General features: G+C 47.6%; 1 protein-coding gene across 6 annotated transcripts in view; it reads right to left on the bottom strand.

Moving 5' to 3' along the window:
* MTSS1 (MTSS1, I-BAR domain containing) overlaps nt 1–21,703 on the bottom strand; it is a 162,913-nt gene that overhangs the window by 8,784 nt on the left and 132,426 nt on the right. For 4 of the 6 annotated variants that reach the window (XM_018058553.1, XM_018058551.1, XM_018058555.1 and 1 more), the window contains 5 exons: nt 19,683–19,694; nt 8,484–8,641; nt 7,203–7,310; nt 5,750–5,847; nt 3,245–3,464 (listed from right to left, as the gene is read on the bottom strand). In XM_018058553.1, coding sequence (XP_017914042.1) covers nt 3,245–3,464; nt 5,750–5,847; nt 7,203–7,310; nt 8,484–8,641; nt 19,683–19,694 — 596 coding nt within the window. The remainder of the gene's footprint in view (nt 1–3,244; nt 3,465–5,749; nt 5,848–7,202; nt 7,311–8,483; nt 8,642–19,682; nt 19,695–21,703) is intronic. The other 2 variants (XM_018058554.1, XM_018058552.1) reach the window with 1 other exon arrangement.

Below are 21,703 nucleotides of genomic sequence, written 5' to 3' on the forward strand. Positions count from 1 at the left end.
CACAGGGCAGGTGCCTAACAGTGCTGAATGGATGAGTGACAATGGCTATTTCTTCCATGTACCTGTGCCCCACCCCCACCCCACCGGGGGGCATGCTCTGGGCCCGCCCAGGCATGTGCTTTCCGTTTTCTTCACTGTTAACTGCACTCTCATCCCATCCGTATAAGCAAGTCTGAGCCTCTTTACTCTTTCCCTGGAAGTGTCCCTGTTTCACTGGCAAGGAGGCCAGATTCATGTTTCTGTCCCCCAACTTTCACCCGCCAAAGGAAGGTTCCTGCAGCCTTGCTGTGTGTGTGTGGATCAGGCTGAATGAAGCGGGGTTTCAGCCTCCAGTCACGAACGGGAAGCAGAAGGCGGGCCTGTTGGCACTGACTTAAATCTGAAAGCCGGTGCTCCCATCCTGCAAGAGCAAGGAACCAAAAAGGCATTGCATGTGCACGTGGCTCCTTGGAGCCAAAGCAAGGGCAGACCCCACAGTGGAGGTCCCGGCCGCTTCCCCAGCTCCGTGTTTGGTTAGCAGTCTAGGACCTTAAGTCTGAAAGTTTGAAGTCCTTTTTCTGCCACTTCCCAGGCTAGGAACCATGGGTTTAATCTCTCTAAAACCTCATTTTTCCCCTCTCTTTAGAATAGGGATCAATAATATCTATTGGATGAAGATTAAATGAGATTGTGTGTGTGTGTGTATCTATGTATGTAGTGCTTAACCAACTGTAAAAAAAAGCCAGTTATAATTTACCAGAACTACTTATTTTGGCTTCTCTAATTAAAATAAGTTCAATTTGAAAAAAAAGAAACAGTACAGCACCCCAGGACCACAGGTTCTTATTTCGTCTGACTTCTGCTCATTTTTTCCTGAAGAGCCCCTTGAGTGGATGGAGTGAACGGTTCTAGGCAGGAGCCCCGCTGCAGACGTGGTCCCATCTCTCCTGGGCATACGTGGCACAACTTGTAAAGAGCAGAGTAGAGGACAGTGGGAGAATCCTGAAAACATCCTGCCACAAGGCATTCATTTACACCCATGCACCCGAGGGATTTCCCTGCTTATGGATGTGTGCTCCCTTCCTCCCACCCAAATAAAGGTAATAATACTTCCCCTAGGAAACTATACCCTCTGCCCTGTGTGAGGTGTACAATCTCCTTAAATTTCCCCTCTGCCTTAGAAGCAGCCATAACGCCTTTTTCAAGAAAAACAGAATTCTCAATTAAATTCTGCAGCATCCCTGAGTTTACTCAAACTACCCTAGAGTTGCTTAGCCAAGCATTTATCTTAGGCACCGGCTTTCAGATTTAAGTAAATCCCAACAATCCCGCCTTCTGTTTCCCTTGACATGACTGGAGGCAGAAACCCCGCTTCATTCAGCAAAGCTGGAGCACATGGCCTCTTTTTTTAGAAAGGGGTGTCAGCGCACGATATTTTGTTAATGCATCAGTTGATTAAAAGCACACACAGAATGACACTGCACACTAGAAAAGCCTTTGAGGAGCTGCAAATCCCTGCTCCCTCTCTACCACACTCACTCGAGGCTCACGAGACACGCAGGTACAGTTTAGTGCCACACAAGGCGGGACCTCTTAGAGAGTGAGTGAGCCAAAGCACCCAGCTAGGACAAGTAGAGGACGTAAAGCTGCAGCTCCCAGCTCCGAGCATTTCTGCTTAAAATTGAATCTCAACCCCAGGAAGACAGAGAGAGGCAACAGCGCCCCCAGGGACAGCTGTGAAACGCCAAAGGCGGGGCTCCAGGCTGAGCGGCTCTGGGTTCACCAATGTCAGATGCATCATGCGAGTGGCTGTCTGGCTCCCAGAACATGACAGATGCTTCCTCAACGTGGAGTGCTCCCCAGAACACTCTGCTAGGGGCACGTTATGGCAGAAAGGCCGCTGGACCAGTTGCTAGAAACCCTCGTTCCAGATCCCCGACTGCAGGTCACATAACTGTGCCACTCGGGCAGACTGCTTTACATCTTAGCCTGTTTCTCTAACAAAACAGGGATAACAACACTCCAAGCGGCTGCTGGCAGGACTACATAGACAATAGGCAGGAGCTCCTAGGACGGTGCCTGGCACCCAGGAGACACTTGCTGACTCTCAGGCAAATTGGATACCTGGATGAACAAGACAAGCACGCGACCTTCTGAATCCAAAGGATCTTGGGCCAAAGGCTGTGGTTGGTCTCAAAATGTATTATATTGGGTTGACCAAAAAGTTTGTAATGTCTTACTTTGGACAAACCCTATTGATCTTTTCGGCAAACCCAATATGCGATGGGCTCGCAGTCACCACGCTCCCCAGCAGATGGCGCTGAGGGGACATCCTGGATGGTCACGTTTCCTAGTTGCCTGTATGTTGTGCTTGCCAGTCTAGACGCCAACCCGCTGACACAAAAAAGGGACACAGAGGAGCAGGTGAAGGGTGTTCGATGTCCAGCTCCTGCCATCTGCTCTTCTGCAGCTGAAGGGCTGGGCATTTAGTGCCATCTAACCCAACTGTATTCAAAGAAACTCAACACCTCCCCTTCTCCCAGGAGGAAGAGGCCCACAGAATTACCTGCATGAGCACTGAAGATACTTTCTTATTCTCATCCTCATCATAAATTGACACAAGGAAGCTGAAAGTGCCAAGGAAGGGCTCCGAGGCGTTGTTCAACAGCAGAATCTCTGTTCCCATGTGCAAATGGGATAATGACTATATCATGCCAAGCCAGCCACAGGGACACAGAGAGCAGCCAAGACTCCAAGACTTTGAGTCTGTCTACATACCTGTCTATACAAGTGTGAAAACTCTCCAAATCAATGGGGTGACAATTATCACCCGCATGGTGATCATAAGCTTTGAGTGAGTGAAAGTCACTCAGTGGTGTCGAACTCTGTGAGACCCCATGGACTGTAGCCCGCCAGGCTCCTCTGTCCATGGGATTCTCCAGGCAAGAATACTGGAGTAGTTAGCCATTTCCTTCTCCAGGGGATCTTCCCCACCCAGGGATCGAATCCAGGTCTCCCGCATTGTAGGCGGATTCTTTACCATGTGAGTTACCAGGGAAGCCCAATCATAAGTTTTAACCCCCACTTATATTCTCTCCCTTTAGGGGATCAGCTCATCTAAAGATGAGAAATTAAACCAGAGGTTCCCCATGCCAGACGACCAGGGTCTGTCCAAGCTCTCCGGCTCCCTCTCTGGTTCCAGCCATCAAGACTGATCCAGGGCCTCAGGTGTGGCGGCTGCTCCTGGGGCCAAGGACGCCCTTACCTGGTTGGGGGCCTCGGGCGGCATGGGGGACGGCGACTTGGACTGGAAGGCGTCCTGGGAGATGAACCCTGAGTCGTGGGAGGACACGCTGGACAGCCGCACGGGCGCCTGCTGGGCCAGGCTGGAGCCGCGGTAGCGGAAGTGGGAGCTGGGCGAGTGCGAGTGGGAGCCGTGGGAGCCGCTGGACCGCGAGTCGCTGCTGTTGACGCTGTTCAGGCTGCTGCGGGGGCAGTGGGACAGATGGCAAGGGGTGACGGGGGAGAACGGCATCACGCAACCCGCCCCCAGCCCCGAGAAGCAGCGCACACAGTGAGACGTGTTTTCAAAACACCCAATCACTAAGCGAGTAAATAAAAGGTCTTTTCTGTGTGAGCAAGGGGCAAAAACCAGCTATGGAGCCGTGGTTCTCCGAGACGCAATGAGGCATCTTTAGGATGGAAGGCTGTGATTTTAGAGAGTCAAGTGCTGCCCAGCTCTGCTGTGTCACCGACCAGCAAAGCCAGGGGACTCGATGTCTGAGGCATGAAAAAGGTTCATACCCTCTACTCACAAAAACCATATGAAGGCTTCAGCATGACCTAGTTGGAGCACCCAAGTGTCTTCCTTAGGTGAACCATCGGGATCAACCTGGCCAACCATCGCTTGGCACCAAGAGATTCCTCAAGGTGATTGCATCCTAAGTGTGTCTAATTCAAGATACCCGTATGTGAGACAACTCTGTGTTCGTGTATTTTACATTTTATTATTAACAAAGTTGGTGGTTTAATGAATGGTTTGACCCTGAACACAGGTACTTCTCTGTTCAACTATCTGTGAGCCCAGCAAACAGAACACCTGGCAAGAGGCAGGCAGCTTTCAGGGACCAAAGGTCATCAATCGAAGCTGTTTGCTTCCAGGATGGAACAGTAAACAGGATGTCGGAAAATGACACTTGCCCTCTGGAGTTCTGCCTGTTCCATTTCCAGTCGTAAGCAGTATGTCCTACACTCAAATTATGAAATCCGGAAAACTGAACAAAGTCTCCTGGTCCAAACAGGCAGAGCTGACAGATAAAGGGCAGCTGTAGCGGCGTCAGAAGGCGTGAAATAAACAACCCAGACTGGGATTAGAAGATCTGTGGTTTCTGCTCCTAACTCCGCAAGAGATTCTCGTCAAATTTCACAAACTCAGCCAGCTAATAAGACAGTCAAGGGCTGACTACCTTCTTCTGGTGTTCTATGCTGGAATGACTTGGTGCTAACGTTCCAACAGACATAGCGAAGTGTGCTGGAGGAGATCAAGGATAATTATCATGAGTTTTGCTTCCCCGCCCCGCCCGTCAGCCAGAACAGGGCATGCGGAGACTGACAGCAACGCTCACGGCAATCTCACTACGGCAAGCTCAGGGCCGGCGCTGTCCATATGACAGGAGTTTCTGTTGACACTAAAACTACAGAAGGAGACTCACGCAGCTTTGTTTTCTACTAACGAGATAAAGTTTACTTCGTTACCAAACAAAAAGAAAAAATCCTCAATAGAAAAAAACCTCAGTAGACGTGTCTCACACACACACACACACACACAGCATACAAAAGATGACAAGAAACCAACCGCCACCCTCAGGCTGCAGAATGTCAGGCTGGAGCATCTCAAGTCTGAACTTCCTGCTCCCTGTACACTGCACGAGCTCAAACATGAAATGTAAGACACACACACACACGTGTGTGTAGAGAGAGATTCCCACACACAGACTCGGCAGCTCCATCCTGTTCTTTACTCTCAATGCTAAGTCACAGGAAGAGGAAATCCATTCGGCTTTGAAAAGCCAAAGGAAAAGATCAGCAGGGAGAGTGTACCAAGAAGGACATGATACACGAGGGTGTTTCTACCTTCACGGGAAGGGAATAATCAACTTGGCCTTCGGCAAGTCAAGAATGGTCTTGAACAGAACGCTGCCAGGGAACAGTGTTGCTGACCGATGGCAGAACTATTCCGATGGACCCCGAGTCACCAGGTTAACAATAACACCTAACAAAGCAGTGACGGTGGTGGTGGGAGAGGTTAACAGATCAAGACTTCTATTCACTTTGTGAAGCCCTGAGACAAAGACCGGGGGGCAAGTAGGAGCAGCAGCCACTGTCACTGCCTTCCTCTGTTCCGGCCACAGCGAGACGCGTCTGCACGAGGATCTCGACCCCTGTTCGCCCTCTGGGAGCCCATGTGGTTTCTACTCTGCTAAACAGGAAAATCCAGTGAGAATTCATAAAATGAGATTTTGTACCATATACCCTAACAGAGAAAGCTGTGTCCACCAATTTAAGGTCTGATGGGATTTTTCCTTCTAACCCAAAATTAATTCTGAAACTAAAGAGTAAGACCAAAATCATGATGGGATCCTTTCACCCAATCACCATTTCCTGTTTAAAGTGCGCTACTTCAGAGCCCAAGACTGGCTCCAACATTCACAATTAGTGTAAAGCAAAATGCCACATCCCCAAGGCAACAGCCCAGCCTGGCTTCACCTACCTGCAGACGCTTGACTTGCGGGACATCGTGGTGCTCGGAGAAGAGGGTGGGGTCTGGTACGACCAACTGTAATCAGAGCCTTTCAAGTCCAGAATCACCTAAGGGGACAAAGCAGGAGGGTCAGCAACGTGCGGAGGAGGGAAACATTATCCATCAGATCTCAACAACTGTCGTAACGTCGAAACTCCACCATCATGGAAGAGTGGGGATCAAAGAAAAACATGTTGTGAAGAGTTTTCCTTTCAATGGAAGAATCATAGTACCAATCCATCAGTGTCATAATCCTTTTTCTGAGACAAGCAAAGACGTAATTAATGGGGAAGGGAGAGGAAAACCACAACATAGCTGTCAAAAAGAAAAAGATTAACAGTTATAATTCATAAGAGACATTTACACCAAGGTTAGAATTTATAGGGTTTTTGTTTACAGTACAACATAGATGATAATGCTTTTAGGAAGTGTTGATTTTACACAATGGACATGAGTTTGAGTGAACTCCAGGAGTTGGTAATGGACAGGGAGGCCTGGCATGCTGCAGTCCATGGGGTCGCAAACAGTTGGACACAACTGAGCTACTGAATTGAACTGATCTTACATCTTAGTCACTTGATACCTACTCATGCCTCCATCTAACCAATAAAACCTGACAGAATCAAGAACAAACCAATTTTTTCATAATTACTTCCACATCTGTCTCCCTTACTTAACAAAGAGCCAGTTGAATGTAAGCTCTAGTTTCCATTCACATAGTAGGTGCTCAATAAATATCTGCTTACTGAGTGAATGCCTGCAGGCTGTAGTCTAATAAAAGCAATTTTGCAAGATGGAAAATATAAGCTCCCAAATTTGTCTGCTGAGCTGGCTTCCAAGGCAACAATAAGAATTTTATATGAAAGGCAAATGCATGTGATTTTTCAGCTGTTGCCCCACTGAACATAGTGTTAATGTCACATGAACCAAATGAATCAACATAAAGTCACTTTTTTCATAAGTGAGACCCTCATTCATTCCTTACTTAGAGTGGGAGAAATCCAGACAGAATGATTTACAGTGATGACCAAGAGACCCCACCGTCATGTTCCTAGTGGAGTTTATCTCTAGAGAGTCAGTGAACACATGATTAAAAGCACGGGCTGAGGGAACTGACAGCTTGGTTTAAATCCCAGTTCTACCAGTAACTGCCTGGTTAAGTGACTTTATCCCTCAGTGCTTCAAGGTCCTCTGTAAAATGCGGATATTGGTGGTGATTCACAGAGGAAGTCTATGTAAAGAGCTCAGAGCAGAGCCTGGCACACAGTAGGTGCTCTATGATAACCTGTGCGGATGACAGCCACATGTCACAATGTAAAACATGATGCCATTTTAAATGAGAGATTGCTGCAAGGAGCCCTCAGGACTTTGAACCTTCATCTACTGGGTTTCTTGTCCTGAGCACCTACCCCACGATGCCTACCTGTTCACTTGAGGAAGGCAGTTTGTGAGGGTCCATGGTCAGGCTTTTCAGATCCTCCGATATGGTCTGCAGGTGAGTGATTTCCCCCAGCATTGAGATTTCTTCCTCCTGAAAGTAATTCACAACCTGTTACCACGCATGATTCACTTTATCACCTGGATCCAGCTGTTTTTATTAGGGACGCTGTCCACACTTCCAACTTTTCAGAAGAGGAACACAAGGACTGGTTTATCTTTGCTGAAGCCATTTACCAGCCCTTTCTTTGGGGAAATGGAGAACAAGGAACCAGCCATAACCACAGAGTGACTTGTGTGCTACACAGCAAACACACACACCTTCCTAAAAGCGTCTGGGGGCCGGCGCCCCTGCTGGGGGCGGAGGGGTCTGCCTGTGGGTGGGATCCTGCAGCACAGTCCCCTCCACAGGCCAGGGCTCCCCGGCCCCCTCCCCCTGGAAGTCAATCGACTTCAGCAGATGACACCATTTGGGGATGTTCTGGTCCAGATTTGGCAGACCTAAGTGACAGCACATGTGTGTTCACTGGAGGTTAACTGCCCCGTCTTTGTTTTTTCCATCAACTTAGTCAGTGGCAAGTGAGGCAAACTATGGACTATGGAAGAAGGACATCACCAAAGCAGTAAGCTGGGGCTGTGGACCCAGGTAAGAACGATTCATGGGAAAGCACTACGCTCAGGGGAACAACTCAGATCTGGGCATTTTGCCAGGGCTGAGGGACGGCAGCTGGTGCATTTGTATCAGCCTCAAGAAAAGCTCCAGCAGAACTTTTCAAGGCATTCAACTAACTGACTTCAAAACTAAGTGCGTTGATTCACTGAGGCTTTTCCCCTATTAACCTCACAGTCACTCCTTGGCACTCATCTCGGTCACTGGGTCTCAAAATCAGCTGGAGGACTTGCTTCAAGAGCCCAGGTGCCTGGTTGGGGTTCCCAGCCCCAGAGCTGTGGGTTCAGTAGGTCTGGGTTGGGTCTGAGAATGCACATTTCTAACCAGTTCCCAGGTGATGCTGCTGGTCTGGGGACCTACTTTGGGAACAACTCTGTGGGGCCATCTTAAGGAGAAAAAGTAAGCGGAACCACCATTGCTCAGAATGCAGAGAGAGCCGTGTGGCCATCAGCAACTTGTAGACAAGTGCTGGTCCATAATCCTGACTCCACCATCATGATTCCTGACACACCGCAACTTCTCAGTGCCTCCAGATAAACAAGGAGGGTCTCCTCAGAACTGGCAGTTTAAGCCTTCTGGAACTTTCCACTGACTCACAATCACGGGCCGCAGCATAGAAATGAAGGTGCAGAACCGGCCGCGTTCTTCGATCAAAGCCTTCCGGACAGCTTGCTTCTCTGTTTCTTCCAACAGGAGATACTTGTCATTGACGTCTTGGAGCGCGCTGTCCAGCTGGGGCTGGATGTCACCTCGCCCTGCAAATGAAACAAAGCCCGGAGCTTGGCTTGCTGAAACAGCAGCTCCTGGAAGCAGTGTCCTCCTCCCTCGGGTCCCTGCTGGAGCGGAAACCACAATTCCCCGGGACTTCTAAAAAATCATTTATTTATACCCAGAAAGGATCTAAAGAAGCGGTTTTTCTAGGATCAGCCATTTCCAATTTCTAGTGCCCAAAGGGGATGCTTATCCTGATTTATTTATGACAAGTAAAATGTCCTGGGGTAACTTCTCCTGATTTGCATTCTGAAGAGGCTAAGGTATGAAGAACAAGTTGAAGGCCTGTGGATGTTTCCAAAAATGGGCACAAGCTGGTTTTGTTGGGTCATGCTCAATAAAAGAGCCTCTGTCTGGAAGAGAAGTGTCTGTCCCGGAACACAAAGAGGGCTAGCATCAGCTCTCCTGGCTCCGAGGAGCCCCTGGGACTCCCTGGCAGCTAGTTTAACTCCCTAGTGGCGAGTCCTGAAGGCCCTTCCTGTAGGACAAGCTCAGCAACAAAAAGACCCGCAGTCAGAGCTCTACTGGTGGAGGACTGAAGGGGGCCTGGGTACTGAGGCTGGCCCGTGCCTGGGAATCACCTGGCCCCATCCACAGACCCCAGATACGCAGAGGCACCCATTTCTAGACTTTTCAACAACTCAAGAACTTGCTGAGGCAACTGTCTTTATAAGTAAAGTTTTATTTGCAAACAGTCACGCCCATTCATTTACAGGCTGTCTATACCCACTCTCATCACAACTGCTGAGTTAAGTTGTTGTGACACACACCGTTTGGCTCCTGGACTGAGAATATTTACAGAAGTTTGGATAAACATGGATAAAGCTGGGCAAATAGACACTGTATCAGGGGGTGTGGCTATTGTAAATCTGATCTGAGGACAAGAAGGTGACCATCAGGAGACCAGCTCATGAGCTTCCACACTGGGCTCCCATGCTCACCTACCACCTGAACCAGAAAAAGAATCTCTGAACTCCTTCTGGACAGAAGCTTGGACTCTCCCAGCCTAGCCTGCAGTGAAATGCTCTCTGTATATACAACAAGTACTCAATAGGTGTTTAACAGGTGTATACAACAGGTACTGAATAGGTGTATACAACGGGTACTCAAAAGGAATTTAATAGGTGCATACAACAGGCACTCAATAGGTGTTTTAAACAGAATGTTAGCATGGAGGGGGCACTATGGATTATCCAAACCAATCTGCTCCCAGTTCAGAGGAGGGGAGAGGGAGGACTGCCCAGGGCCATGCAGTCAGAGCACACACCGCCTGACCCTCTGACTCTGGGTTCCTCCCCCTCCTTCCCAGCTGCCTCAAGTCGAGGGACTGGATTCCACCCGCCACCTAGAAAGGGACCTGGCCAGTCACCATGCACCCTCCTCTTTAAGGATGCCACAGAGAACACTTAGATGCAATGTGTTATTTGGTTTAAAAAAGTACAGAGTCAGGGAAAACTGCCTTGAATGTAGGAATACATTCTGTATTTTCTCACACTTAGATGAGAAAACTTCCTCTGGAGCCAGAAAGGCAGTCAGGCATCAAGAACATCCAACTAGCAAAAGTCACTGGATTTTTGGTAGGGGTTAAGTTCTAGGAGAAGGGGACGACAGAAGATGAGATGGCTGGATGGCATCACTGACTCGATGGACATGAGTCTGAGTGAATTCCAGGAGTTGGTGATGGACAGGGAGGCGTGGCGTGCTGCGATTTATGGGGTCGCAAAGAGTCGGACACAACTAAGCGACTGAACTGAAGTTCTAAGTTAGCATAAAAGGGGAAAATCGGGGGCAAAGGTCATCCCTGAAAATGCCTTAGATGGCATTCCAGTACAGTCAGTGGTCTGTACATGGTCCTAACTGGTCAGGTGAACATATGTGCTGGGTGCAGCACAACAGCGTTTAATTCCATGCGGAGGGATTTTTTATCCAACAATTATGTGAGAATTTGTGGCTCAGAGGTTAAAGCGTCTGCCTGCAATGCGGGAGACCTGGGTTCCATCCCTGGGTTGGAAAGATCCCCTGGAGAAGGAAATGGAAACCCACTCCAGTATTCTTGCCTGGAGAATCCCATGGATGGAGGAGCTTGGTGGGCTACAGTCCACGGGTTGCAAAGAGTCGGACATGACTTAGTGACTTCACTTTCACTTTGCTCTGAGAACTTTTTGCTGTTATCAGCCACCATCCCTCCCTGACCCCGATAATTCTACCTGTTCTTCCAGTTTCTCTGCCTGGGAGCCAGTTTCACACATTACCCAGCTGCAGAGTCATAGGTTTCATGAGTTTTTGTAGACAAGAAACTTGTTAAAGCACCCTTCCATTCTCCAGGGGCACTTGCGGGGAGGCGAGTGAGCAGGTACCCCAGTCCCATGAAATTGAGAATTTTCCCTTTTTTTTTTGACTGGGCTGAACACCAGGCAGAATCTTAGTCCCCCGACCGGGGACTGAACCCATGCACCCTTAAGGGGAAGCATGGAACGCTAACCACTGTACTGCCAGGGAAGTCCCAGTGGCTAGCACACTGCGCTTTCACTGCCAAGGGCCCAGGTTCCATCCCTGGGCAGGAAACTAAGATCTCAAAAGCGAGGCACAGCCAAAAACTTTTTAAAAATAAGTAAACAAAATGCTGGCTTGTGCAGCTGAATCCACACACACTGATTGTGTATATGATACAAGCCCTTTGGTAATGAAATTCTCTGTTTCTCTACCACCTGTCAAACAGCCTGGCCAAGCCTGCAGTGAGGCCCTGTGGTTGTGGCTGGTCCCAAGGCCTTCTTGTAAGCCTCTCAATCTCTCCAAGGATGCTCCAACTAAGGGACCACGGAGGACCACGGACCAAGTCAGCATGTTCTTAACTCCAGAGGCAGAAAGTTTAATTATGGTAGCAATTTCTTTCAATACTAGCCTATAATTATAAGAAATTGGGGAAATGGGTATCTTTACTTCCTTTCACAAGTTGTAAGGTGCACATCTATCTGTGATTAATGACACTGATTTCTAAAAATACAGACATAGGAAAGCAAAGTGACTAGAACCAAGTGTTACCTAATCTGGTAAATATAAATTTAAATCATTCTATGATTAGCCAAGTTATTTTAAATATGTATTATGTTATAATTAAAGGACTTTCAAATTATAGTATTCTAAAATAAGTATAATCTGTAAAGACTGCTATAATTATCGTCACAGTGAATACATTTCCATGTGGGATATATCATAACCTAGAAACACAATGTTTATTTCTTAAATTCAGTAACCACAACATCTATTTATAAAAAAAAAAAAAGTGTAAGAAATTATTCCACGTCTCAGTTGGATATACTGGTTCTTACAGTCATTTTTTAGGTCCACAAATTTGGAGTTGCCTCAGCACTGATGTAATATACAAAAGCCCATTCATTTGCCTCCCATCAGCAATGTTGGCAGAGCCGCTGCCGATGACTGCAGCAGCTCCCGTGTGGACTTGACGCTGTCTCCTCTTTCGTCTCTGCTACTCCCACCCGCACTGCGCCACCTTGATCTCTCACCTGGATGGCTCCATCCGCCCCTAATAGGTCACTCTGACCACATTTGGACGAGCTTGCCTGGAACAGCCCTGAATTACTTTCAAAATGCAAATCTTCTCTCTTCTCAGTAGCGCCCACTGCTTTCAAGAAAGTTCAGTGAGGACTCGCCTGGCGGTCCAGTGGTTAAGACTCCACACTCCTAATGCAGGGAGCATGGGAATGCAGGGAGCATGGGTTCGGTCCCCGGATGAGGAACTAAGATCTTGGATGCCACTGCACTGTGCAGCCCAAACAGTAACAAGTCCAGTGTCGTGAACACGGCCTGCCCTGCAAGACATCCGTGGGTCAGCTTCTGAGGCCGGCCGCAGGCCCTGCCCGCTCCTCTCCCGTTGCTCCAGCGTCCGGCTCCACCCCCTAAACATCCCCTCTCCCTCCACCCCAGCTGTTGGATATCTGTTCATTCTCAGGTCACAGTTCTTCACAGAAGCCCTCCCTGAACCTTCTCACCAGACTAAATTCTCATATTTAATTCTCAGAGATTCCTTCAACACAGCCTTCACGACACTCCTCCCAGTTCTCATTTCATCTTTACGCCTCCAGTTCTTCCATGGATGCCAGTCTCCCCTGGTGATCAGGAAGCCCCACGAGGACAGAAACCACAAGTATTTTTGCTCAGCACTGTATCTTCTACCTCAGCACACCTGCCTGGAAGGCACATACTCAAATATTTGCAAGTGAATGAGGCCTTGATAGGAGCTTCCCAGGTGGCTCAGTGGTACAGAATCCCCCTGCCAGCACAGGTGCCACCGGAGAGAGACTCTGGTTAGATCCCTGGCTTGGGAAGACATCCATGGAGGAGGAAATGGCAACCTCCTCCAGTCTTCTTGCGTGGAAAATCCCATGGACAGAGAAGCCTGGTAGGGTACGGTCCATGGCGGGGTCACAAAGAGCTGGACGTGACTGAGCGCCATGAGGCACTGTATACCAGCACAACCTGAGTTTACTGACTGGTCCAACCATCATGCCCTTAAATGGCCTAACACTGGAAAACGAACAATTTCCAGGGCCGCCCATCAGCCAAAAGAAGAGAGGGCTTAAACAGGCTTTCCAGACAAAATTCCTGAGTAAAGCACTGCTTGTGGCCTTTTCTGTAAAAAGTCATCTCAGTCTCGAGAATTTTTTTCCCCTGCGACTTTCCAGGTCTTGGCTGGATTCATGCTGGAGAATTCTGATGAATACAGCCAGCAGCTCCTTTACTTCCCCCAACAGGGGAAATCATATGATTATTCTCTTCACAAAAAAATGCTCCTGGGGCAAAAGCACTATTAATAGGCAGCAGGTCATGGACCAAAGCAGAACCCTCAAAGGAGAAAAAAAATTTGGTAAGTAGGTAGGGAAAATTCACAAAGCTTTCTGGAATGAAACCAAGATTCCATATTTTCCCAACATTTACATTTTCCTTAATCTTTACATAAACATTCAAGGCAGGAATTAACACCTCCATTTGACAGAGGGGTAAACTGAGATTAGGGTGGCGTGCAAGAGCCCCTGAGCTAGGAGTGGATGCAGACAGATGCCAATTCTCCGTCTTTCCCATTCAGAAGCCTGCATTCTTTGTCGCTTCCTGCTCATAGCACACATAAGCCCTGCGATTAGAATCCCAATAAATGACTTCCATATGTCCCTGACACACTCATGCAAATACCATGTTTCATCTGAAGATGCTTGCTTTTTCATGTCTATACTTTAAAAATTAAGATATATCTTACAGTCAGTAGGAGTCATAGTTTACATGGCATTTAAAAAATTTTTTTCATCAGTGAGAAAATAATAATGCATCTTACCATTGATGGCATCTGCAGTCAATGCAATAAGGGATATAAATACTGAAATATGGGATATAATTTCAGAGACAGGCATGCAAGGTGATGCTGGAGATTTAGAATTTGGAATGAAAAATGCCCCCTTTCCATCAAAAGGTAGTTATTCCTACATACGTCATTTTCTACTCTTAATATCCTGCAGCAGTTTTTGATTGATTTTTCCAAAGCAAAACCAACCAGGGATCCAAAGAAGGAGAGATTTCATCAGACAAGACTGGAAGGTTTGGGGCTTGAACACATTCAAACAAACTCTATTTCTGCTATTCTTTCAACAGGGTGTGCCTCAGTTTCTACTCATCTGTTAAACATAAAAAATAGCACCAAGTTCACATGGTTGTGAAAGCAGATGGATTCATTCACATCATGCACTCAGCACCAGACCCAGCATGTGGTGAGCTTTAGGGAGTGTTAGGTGCCATTGGCAGTAACAGGGCATCTTTAAACCCTGGGCATCTCAGCAGGAGACAGCCTGCCTCCATAACCATTAAATGCAATAAAAACTCTGGAGCAGCGAGCTCCCACGAATACACTGACATGCCTGGCAGGGGCACAGAGACTGCACCCACCTTGGCCTGGCCTTGCATCCTATGGAGCTCCTCACCTGGGGGTTCATTTCTTTCCTTTATAGTAAACCAGCAGCCCTAAGAAAAACTGCTTTCCTGAACTCTGTGGGTCATTCTAACAAACTTGTCAAACCTGAGGGGGTTCATGGGAGACCCTAAATTTGAGGTTGGCTGGGTACACAGGTGGGTAGCTTGTGGACCCCACTTGTGGCTGGTGATTGAAGTGGAGAAAATCTTGTTTTTTGCGCATGGGGTCTAAGCCCACCACGGGTAGTTAGTATCTGAACTGATGTGACTTGGCGGATACCCGGTTGGTATCAGAGAACTGATGTTAGAACATAGCTGCCTTTGCCATCATGGAGACGGCTTGAGGGCAGAGGCCACTTGTGCCTCCATAGCCGCCAAGGGGATCTAGCCCAGATATCTACTTCCTGAATGTGTGAAGACACGCTCGGCTCACCGGGCTCCTCTGTGGCAGTCATGGAGAATGAAAGAGAGGCACCGGAAGTGAAACAATTTAACCCTGTGAGAACTGTGACGGGCTCGCAACTCAAGAAAGGCAGGACTATACCCCCATTTGCCCATCTAGCCCTGCACCACACCACCCGCTCAGCGTTCTCAGGGTTAATCAACACCATGGCATGCGGGGAATGGGTATTTCAAGCATGTCACCCTTTTCAGCTTCTGGCAAAACACCAAGGAAAGCACTGGGCTCCTGTTGTGTGCTCCCCCTGCCCCCTTAAACGCATCTTGCCAGCTTCTAAATGCAGCCACAGGGAAGCCAGGTGACCCACACCTTGACAAAGTCTCCTCGTGCACAGGGACATTTCTCCGCATCTTTTCGACTCCTGCAATCAGCCATTTGCAGCCAGAGTCACAAGCAAGACACCTGACGAGCTGTATCAGGCCAAGGCTTTCCCAGGGACCAGCTCTGCAAAGGAAAGGAGCTCACGGCTCTGGGCCTCGGGTGGATCTGCTTAGCCCGTTTATAACCTAGCATTCCCAGGTATGAAACAGGAATCCCCTGGCCTCTGAAGGCTCCACACTTTCACCACATATGCAACAGCCCCCTGCGGGAGCTTCTTCAGTTAGATTCCCACATCTCTACCGACCACAGTCAGGGACAGCTCACTGAACCACACGGGGTCTTAAGAGGAAAGCCTGACCACTGCTGCTGTTAAGACGGAAAGAGTCAGGCTGCCCCTCTGGTATGCTTTTCCCCATCAGCCTATTAGCCCAGGCTGGCATGGCTGGCTGCATCCATTGACCTCTCCTTTCTCCCTGCTCACTCTGCTGATGGCTTTACCTGGCACTTCCTGGGCCAGAATGTACGTCAGGCCGCGGCTCTCAAATGCTGACTCATTAAAAAGTCCTCCCCTGTCCACTGCACACAGGTTGTCCCATTGAGTAAAACTGCACCCATTCAAATATTTCGCAGGCTCCTCTCACACCTTTCCCAAGCATGGAAAGAAGCAGTGACTCAACAGTCTTCCCTGCTGTTATGTGCAGTTGCATCTAAATGTCCAGAGAGATCGCAAGGCTACAAGTGGTCATACTAGCCCTGGAGGGTCTCAGTGATCACCTGTCTGCATTTACAGCCACTCCCTGCCCTCAGAGGGAACTTTTCCAGCTTTGGTTCCAATAGAGAACAATCATTGGTTTTGGCTCAAGGTACATGTTTCCCAATCACACTGATGTGGCAATCTACCCCTTCCAGGGATGCTCACTGGAGGGAAGCGGGCAGTGGAGAAAACAGCCTAGAACCATGGACCAGCTCTTTGTACCCCGTCATCTCGGCATTCAGGAAGGCTTTTTTATTTTGGGGTGTCATTCTGCAGAGAGCTGACATGCATCAGAGGGAGGTGGTTAGAGAAAACATCCAGGGGAGACTTCTGGTGCTGCTGGCTCCTTCCAGGGCTGGGTCTCGCAATCCGGATAGCCAGCAGTTCCGGGCAGGCCGCCTCCAGCTCCATGCTCACTCCAGTGGCCCAGGAGGTCCTGGGGGGACAATTTCTGACCACGCCTGGAGGCCCAGCCATGGCAGATGGGGTTAACCACTAGAAGGGTCTCTTTGTGTGGGCCGCACCTCCTTCTGAGTAGTCTGATTCTTCTCCATCTCCCCTAACTCAACAAAGGGAACAGAGCCTCTGCACTATGCCCGGCAAGGAAGCCAGGTGACCCACTAACCGATAACCTGGACTTCAGATATGTAGGTGGGAGCTCCCTCTGGGCAAGAGGGCTCCCAGGGCCACTCCTCTTCAAAAACTGAAGCAGCGGGGTGGTTGGACGGGGCTGAAACACACTCGGTTTTTACCACTGAGGTAGGGAGAACTATCCACTCAACGACTGTGGTTTCTGGGGCATCAGGGGTTTCTGCCAGTTTCATAAAGCATAGAAGAAACCAGCCAGGAAATGCAAACATTCACGCTGATGCGGCCAGGGCCCGTGGAAACCACTGGGCCAGTGAAAAGGATTCGGCATCACTCCAGCTTTCTGCTTTCTCTGTGTGGAGGAAAAGAAGTGTGATGGGGGGAAAAGTCAGTCTAGAACGGGGTCTGATCAGAAATGGGGCTGAGAAATAGAACCATCTGGAGGCAGGTAGCTGAGGATGGGCAGTGGAGGTCACTGAGGCTCTCAGTTCACCCCTAAAGCTGACTCAGGGTCACACATTCCACGACCCCCACCCTGCAGCATGGTCACCCTTCCTTTTGGTTCTGGTGCCCCCGTGTAAATGCTGATGGCTCACACACTCACTTGAGCAGCCCCTGCCCCATTCTCCACCAGCCACCCCCTTTTCATCTTCCTCATCACCTGCCCACACCAAGCGTAAACGGGTTTCTCGCGCCTTGCCCCAGTACCGCACCTTCTGCTGATACTCATCACAGTGCTGAGCACACCAGACTGAACTGCAGTTGACCCTTGAATAATACGGGTTTGAACACAGGTCCACTTGCACATGGATTTTTTTCAATAAATATAGAATCGGCATCCAAACCCATGGGTTTTTCATTCGCAGACTGAACCAACCGTGGGTCATGTACTGTTTACAATCCTTGGTGGGGTCCGTGGGTTTGGAATTGTGGATTTGAAGGGCTGACTATACTACTTGAGCATCTCATAGTATGCGGCAGACCCTGGAACGAATCCCCTTGAATCCCGAGGGACACCTATAACTGGCTTGCCTCCACCAGAGTCTCTGTTCCTGGAGGGAGCAATGTACCCCTGTCTCAGTAGACTTCATTGAGTTATAAATGTCTTCCCTGTGGGGGCCCACAGGATTCAAGGTAAATACTTCTGAAGGAGTCAAGGTAAATACTACTGACCCGACTGAAAGAAAGTTCCATATATATATATATGTATTTCTTTTGTTAAACCAAGACATTTTAACTCTCATGAAATGTTGTTAAAATACACATGTCCAGATTCAAAAATGACTTAAAACTTGTAAAATAAAATTTAAGAGGGCTTTAAGTCAAACAGCTTTCTTACATCTTTACGCCCAAGTTCACTGCTATGATCCTATGTCACTGTGGCTTAGCTCTGGGAGCCGGCCCCTGCAAGACAGAGAACTAGAGGGGCTGCAGGGACTCTTCCTAGGATGAGTAGAATCCAAGTCACAGAGTCAAAAGGCTGTGTGGTTCCTTCACTCAACCCTAATCCCACTGCCCATCATTTAAAACAAATAGCATGCCCCATTTATACCATAGACGGACTCACACCAGGCTTCCAAGCAAAGGTTTTTAATAAAACTTTGTGTCCTCAAAAGGCCACATATTATATGATTCCCGTTATAAGAAAGGTCCAGAACAGGCAAATCCATACAGACAGAAAGCGCACGAACGGCTGTCAGGGGCTGAAGGGGAGGGAGAATGAGGCATGACTGTTTTAAATGGCAGGGGACGTCTTTCTGGGGTGATGAAAACATCCTGAAATTAGACAGTAGTGATGGCTGCACAGCATTGGGGATGCACTCAAGCCAATGAAATGTACACTTTAGAGGGGTTAAAATGGTACATTTTATGTTATATGAATTTTATCACAATAAGCAGAAGAGGGACTGTGTCTTACCTTCCTCCCAAAGGTACACTAAGCTGTGTCATAACCACAGCATTGAAGACTGGAAAGGATTATCACTTTTAAAAAGTGGGAGACATTATCCCAATGTCACCGTGACGGGAAGGAGGCAGAGTTGTGTCCCCCGAGACAGCAGGTCATCCTGGCCCCACCTGCCAGAGGGGACCCGTGTGGTTTGGGTTCCTCGTAGACGACAGAATCCAGTGCAAAAATCTCTTTAGAGCTGTTCAGTGCAAAGGCTCAGAGAACACTCAGGCACACTCAGGCAAGATAAACCACACGGACAGCCCACAGACAGACCTTTCCGAGACAGAGGGACAGCCACGAGACGCCGAAAGCGACCTGAAGTTTTAGCGCTGCCGCCCACAGAATGAGGGTCAACATTTAGTCAAGAAGAATCACTGCGATTATTGAATTTGAAGATCTGATTCCTTCGAAATGAAACATTCCACAAACTCTGCTGAAATAAGAAATACTTTTGATTTTTTTTTTTAAATAAATGATTGGTTTTTAAAAAACCAAATGGTCCTGGGCAGACTAAGTTAAAGATAGCTGGCAAGCTTAATAAAACCAAATCCGATCTGGGAATTATTTTGAGAAGTTATTAAGTATAGCTCTCCATGTTTTGTCTGTGATGTAAATACACACATATACACTTAGATATGTACATATGCATGTATTTTTTTGCTGTGGAAATGAGGGTTTAAGTCACTCTGTATTTCTTTTTTCCATGAGTCTAATACTGAATTATGAGGATGTAAAGACTCTTAGAATGTTAAGCTAACCCGTTAAAGGGTCAAATTTTAAAAAAAAGAAAATGATTGGTTGAAACACACGCACACACAATTTTCTTAAAGTTATGGAAAATTAAGTAGGCACCATTGATTGTTCGGAATTGGGAGGAAAACTGGAGCCACTAGCATAGGTCTGGACAACCACGGAAAGCCCACAGCAAGGACCACACCGTGACCAGCCACCGGAGATTCAGGATGACAGACTTACCGAGAGCGTCCACTGGCAGGGGGCACACGGTGAGAAAGTGCAGGATACACAATTGACACAAAAAGGAAAATAATAAAGTCAAACTGGTATTCGGGCAGCAGTCTTACCTGTGTTCAAACAGCCTACGGTTTGCCACCGAATTTCATATCAGGGCGAGTAAACCCACAGCCACTGAGAGCTGCAACCCAGGTTCCCTCCCCTGCCTTGCTAAGAGTCTTTACTTTCCATCTAAACAGACATCTTCCTCGTTTGTAACTGTCAGTCCTAGAGAATGCAACTACTTTTATTTTTTTCCCTTTTTTTCTTAAAAAGAGAGATGAAGAATATATTCCTGTAAGAAGTCAATTAAGATGCTTTCACAAGAAAAGCTTTTAGGTGTAATTTATTGTAACTTGGAAAGTCACTAAGGAAACCAGGATCCAAAGTTCAAGCTGGGGTGAAAACAAAAAAAAAAAATTTAAAGAACTTAAAACTTTCATATAACAGTGAATAATATGGGACTCTGGGAGTCTGTTTATTAGGTTTATAAATCAGCTCTGCAGTCTCGGGTGAAAGATGACACATTCAACTATTTCAATGGTCAGGCTCAAGGGTTAACATATTAAAATGTTCCAGCGGTTTCCTCCCTCAATGTCTCTGATAAAAGTAGTTATAGATGGAAACGGAAGGCTTTACCATAATTATTTAGGTGAAATTAATAACAATATTGAGGGCTTCCCTGGTGGCTCAGAGGTTAAAGCGCCTGCCTGCAATGCAGGAGACCTGGGTTCGATCCCTGGGTTGGGAAGATCCCTGGAGAAGGAAATGGCAACCCACTCCAGTATTCTTGCCTGGAGAATCCCATGGACGGAGGAGCCTGGTGGGCTACAGTCCACAGGGTCGCAAAGAGTTGGACATGACTGAGCGACTTCACTCACTTCACTTTAATAACAATATGAGAACTAATTAAATGAGAAATAAGGCTGCTGACTGCATGGTGAGGTGGCAGAAGTGGGCAAATAGCACAAAATGTTTCTCATTTCTGATCCGCTCTAACTTCCCCCAGTTGGGTTACAGCCAACTCCAGGGCTTTAAAAGTCACGAGCCAAAGCCAAGCAGCAGGGCCTGATGAGGGTTCAAGAGACTCCACTCAGAGCCTGAGCTTCTGGGCCAGTTCCACACTTACCTACCTTCCTGCTGCCTCTGTCTTGTCACCCTGACCTGTCAGCAAGACTGATCCTGCCCCACGCATGGACCGCTGGCCCTCGCCTGGAACTTCTTGGAGGGCAGGGACCCTCTCTCCCTCCGGCCCCCAACTCCCCACCTAGGTTTATGCCCCATAGGTATTCAAGAAGCCTGCCTTCCACAAAAATAGGTATATTCACCCACGGCTGGAGCACGTCAAGTTGTTTTAAAATGATTTTCAGATAAAGTCTAATCAAACCCAAAAAAACATTAAACACTTTTTGACAGTGATATTTAAATACCTTTAGGCTATAAACTACCATTATCTATAGGATAGTACAAAAGTGTCAAATACAGAATGTGGCAAAAGGTGATACAGCTGCAGAGTGAAATTTAAGGTAAAATTAGTCACAAGCGAAAATCACATCCCATATGTGTCTATGTCAAAGGGAATGCCAAATCCACAGTTAAATGCATAAAGGCATTTAAATGTTGAAAAGAAGAGTCAGAAGAATTTTTAGATCAAAGATCACAGTTTTGAAAAAAGGAATGATAAGAAGCTGCTCAATAACCGCCTGAAAACACATTTAAAAGGAAGCGATTATTGGGCTGTATAAACCAAATTTAGTTCTATCAGGACCAAAAAAAAATGTATTCAAACCATCCTAACACATGGTGCAAACCTCAGAAGGATCTACCAACATGTTATAAGCCAAAAGTCTAGGAAGCTACCACTTGAAGGGGATGAAAGCAATAAGAGAGGCATCTTAGCAAAAAGGGAAACTTCAGCTAACCAGACCGCCCAGAATAACTGGGAGCCTCAAATAAGCAGGCCTCCTCCAGCCCTTAACCTGCAG

The sequence above is a fragment of the Capra hircus genome, chromosome 14 (genome assembly GCF_001704415.2).
Source record: "Capra hircus breed San Clemente chromosome 14, ASM170441v1, whole genome shotgun sequence".
Lineage (NCBI taxonomy): Eukaryota > Metazoa > Chordata > Mammalia > Artiodactyla > Bovidae > Capra > Capra hircus.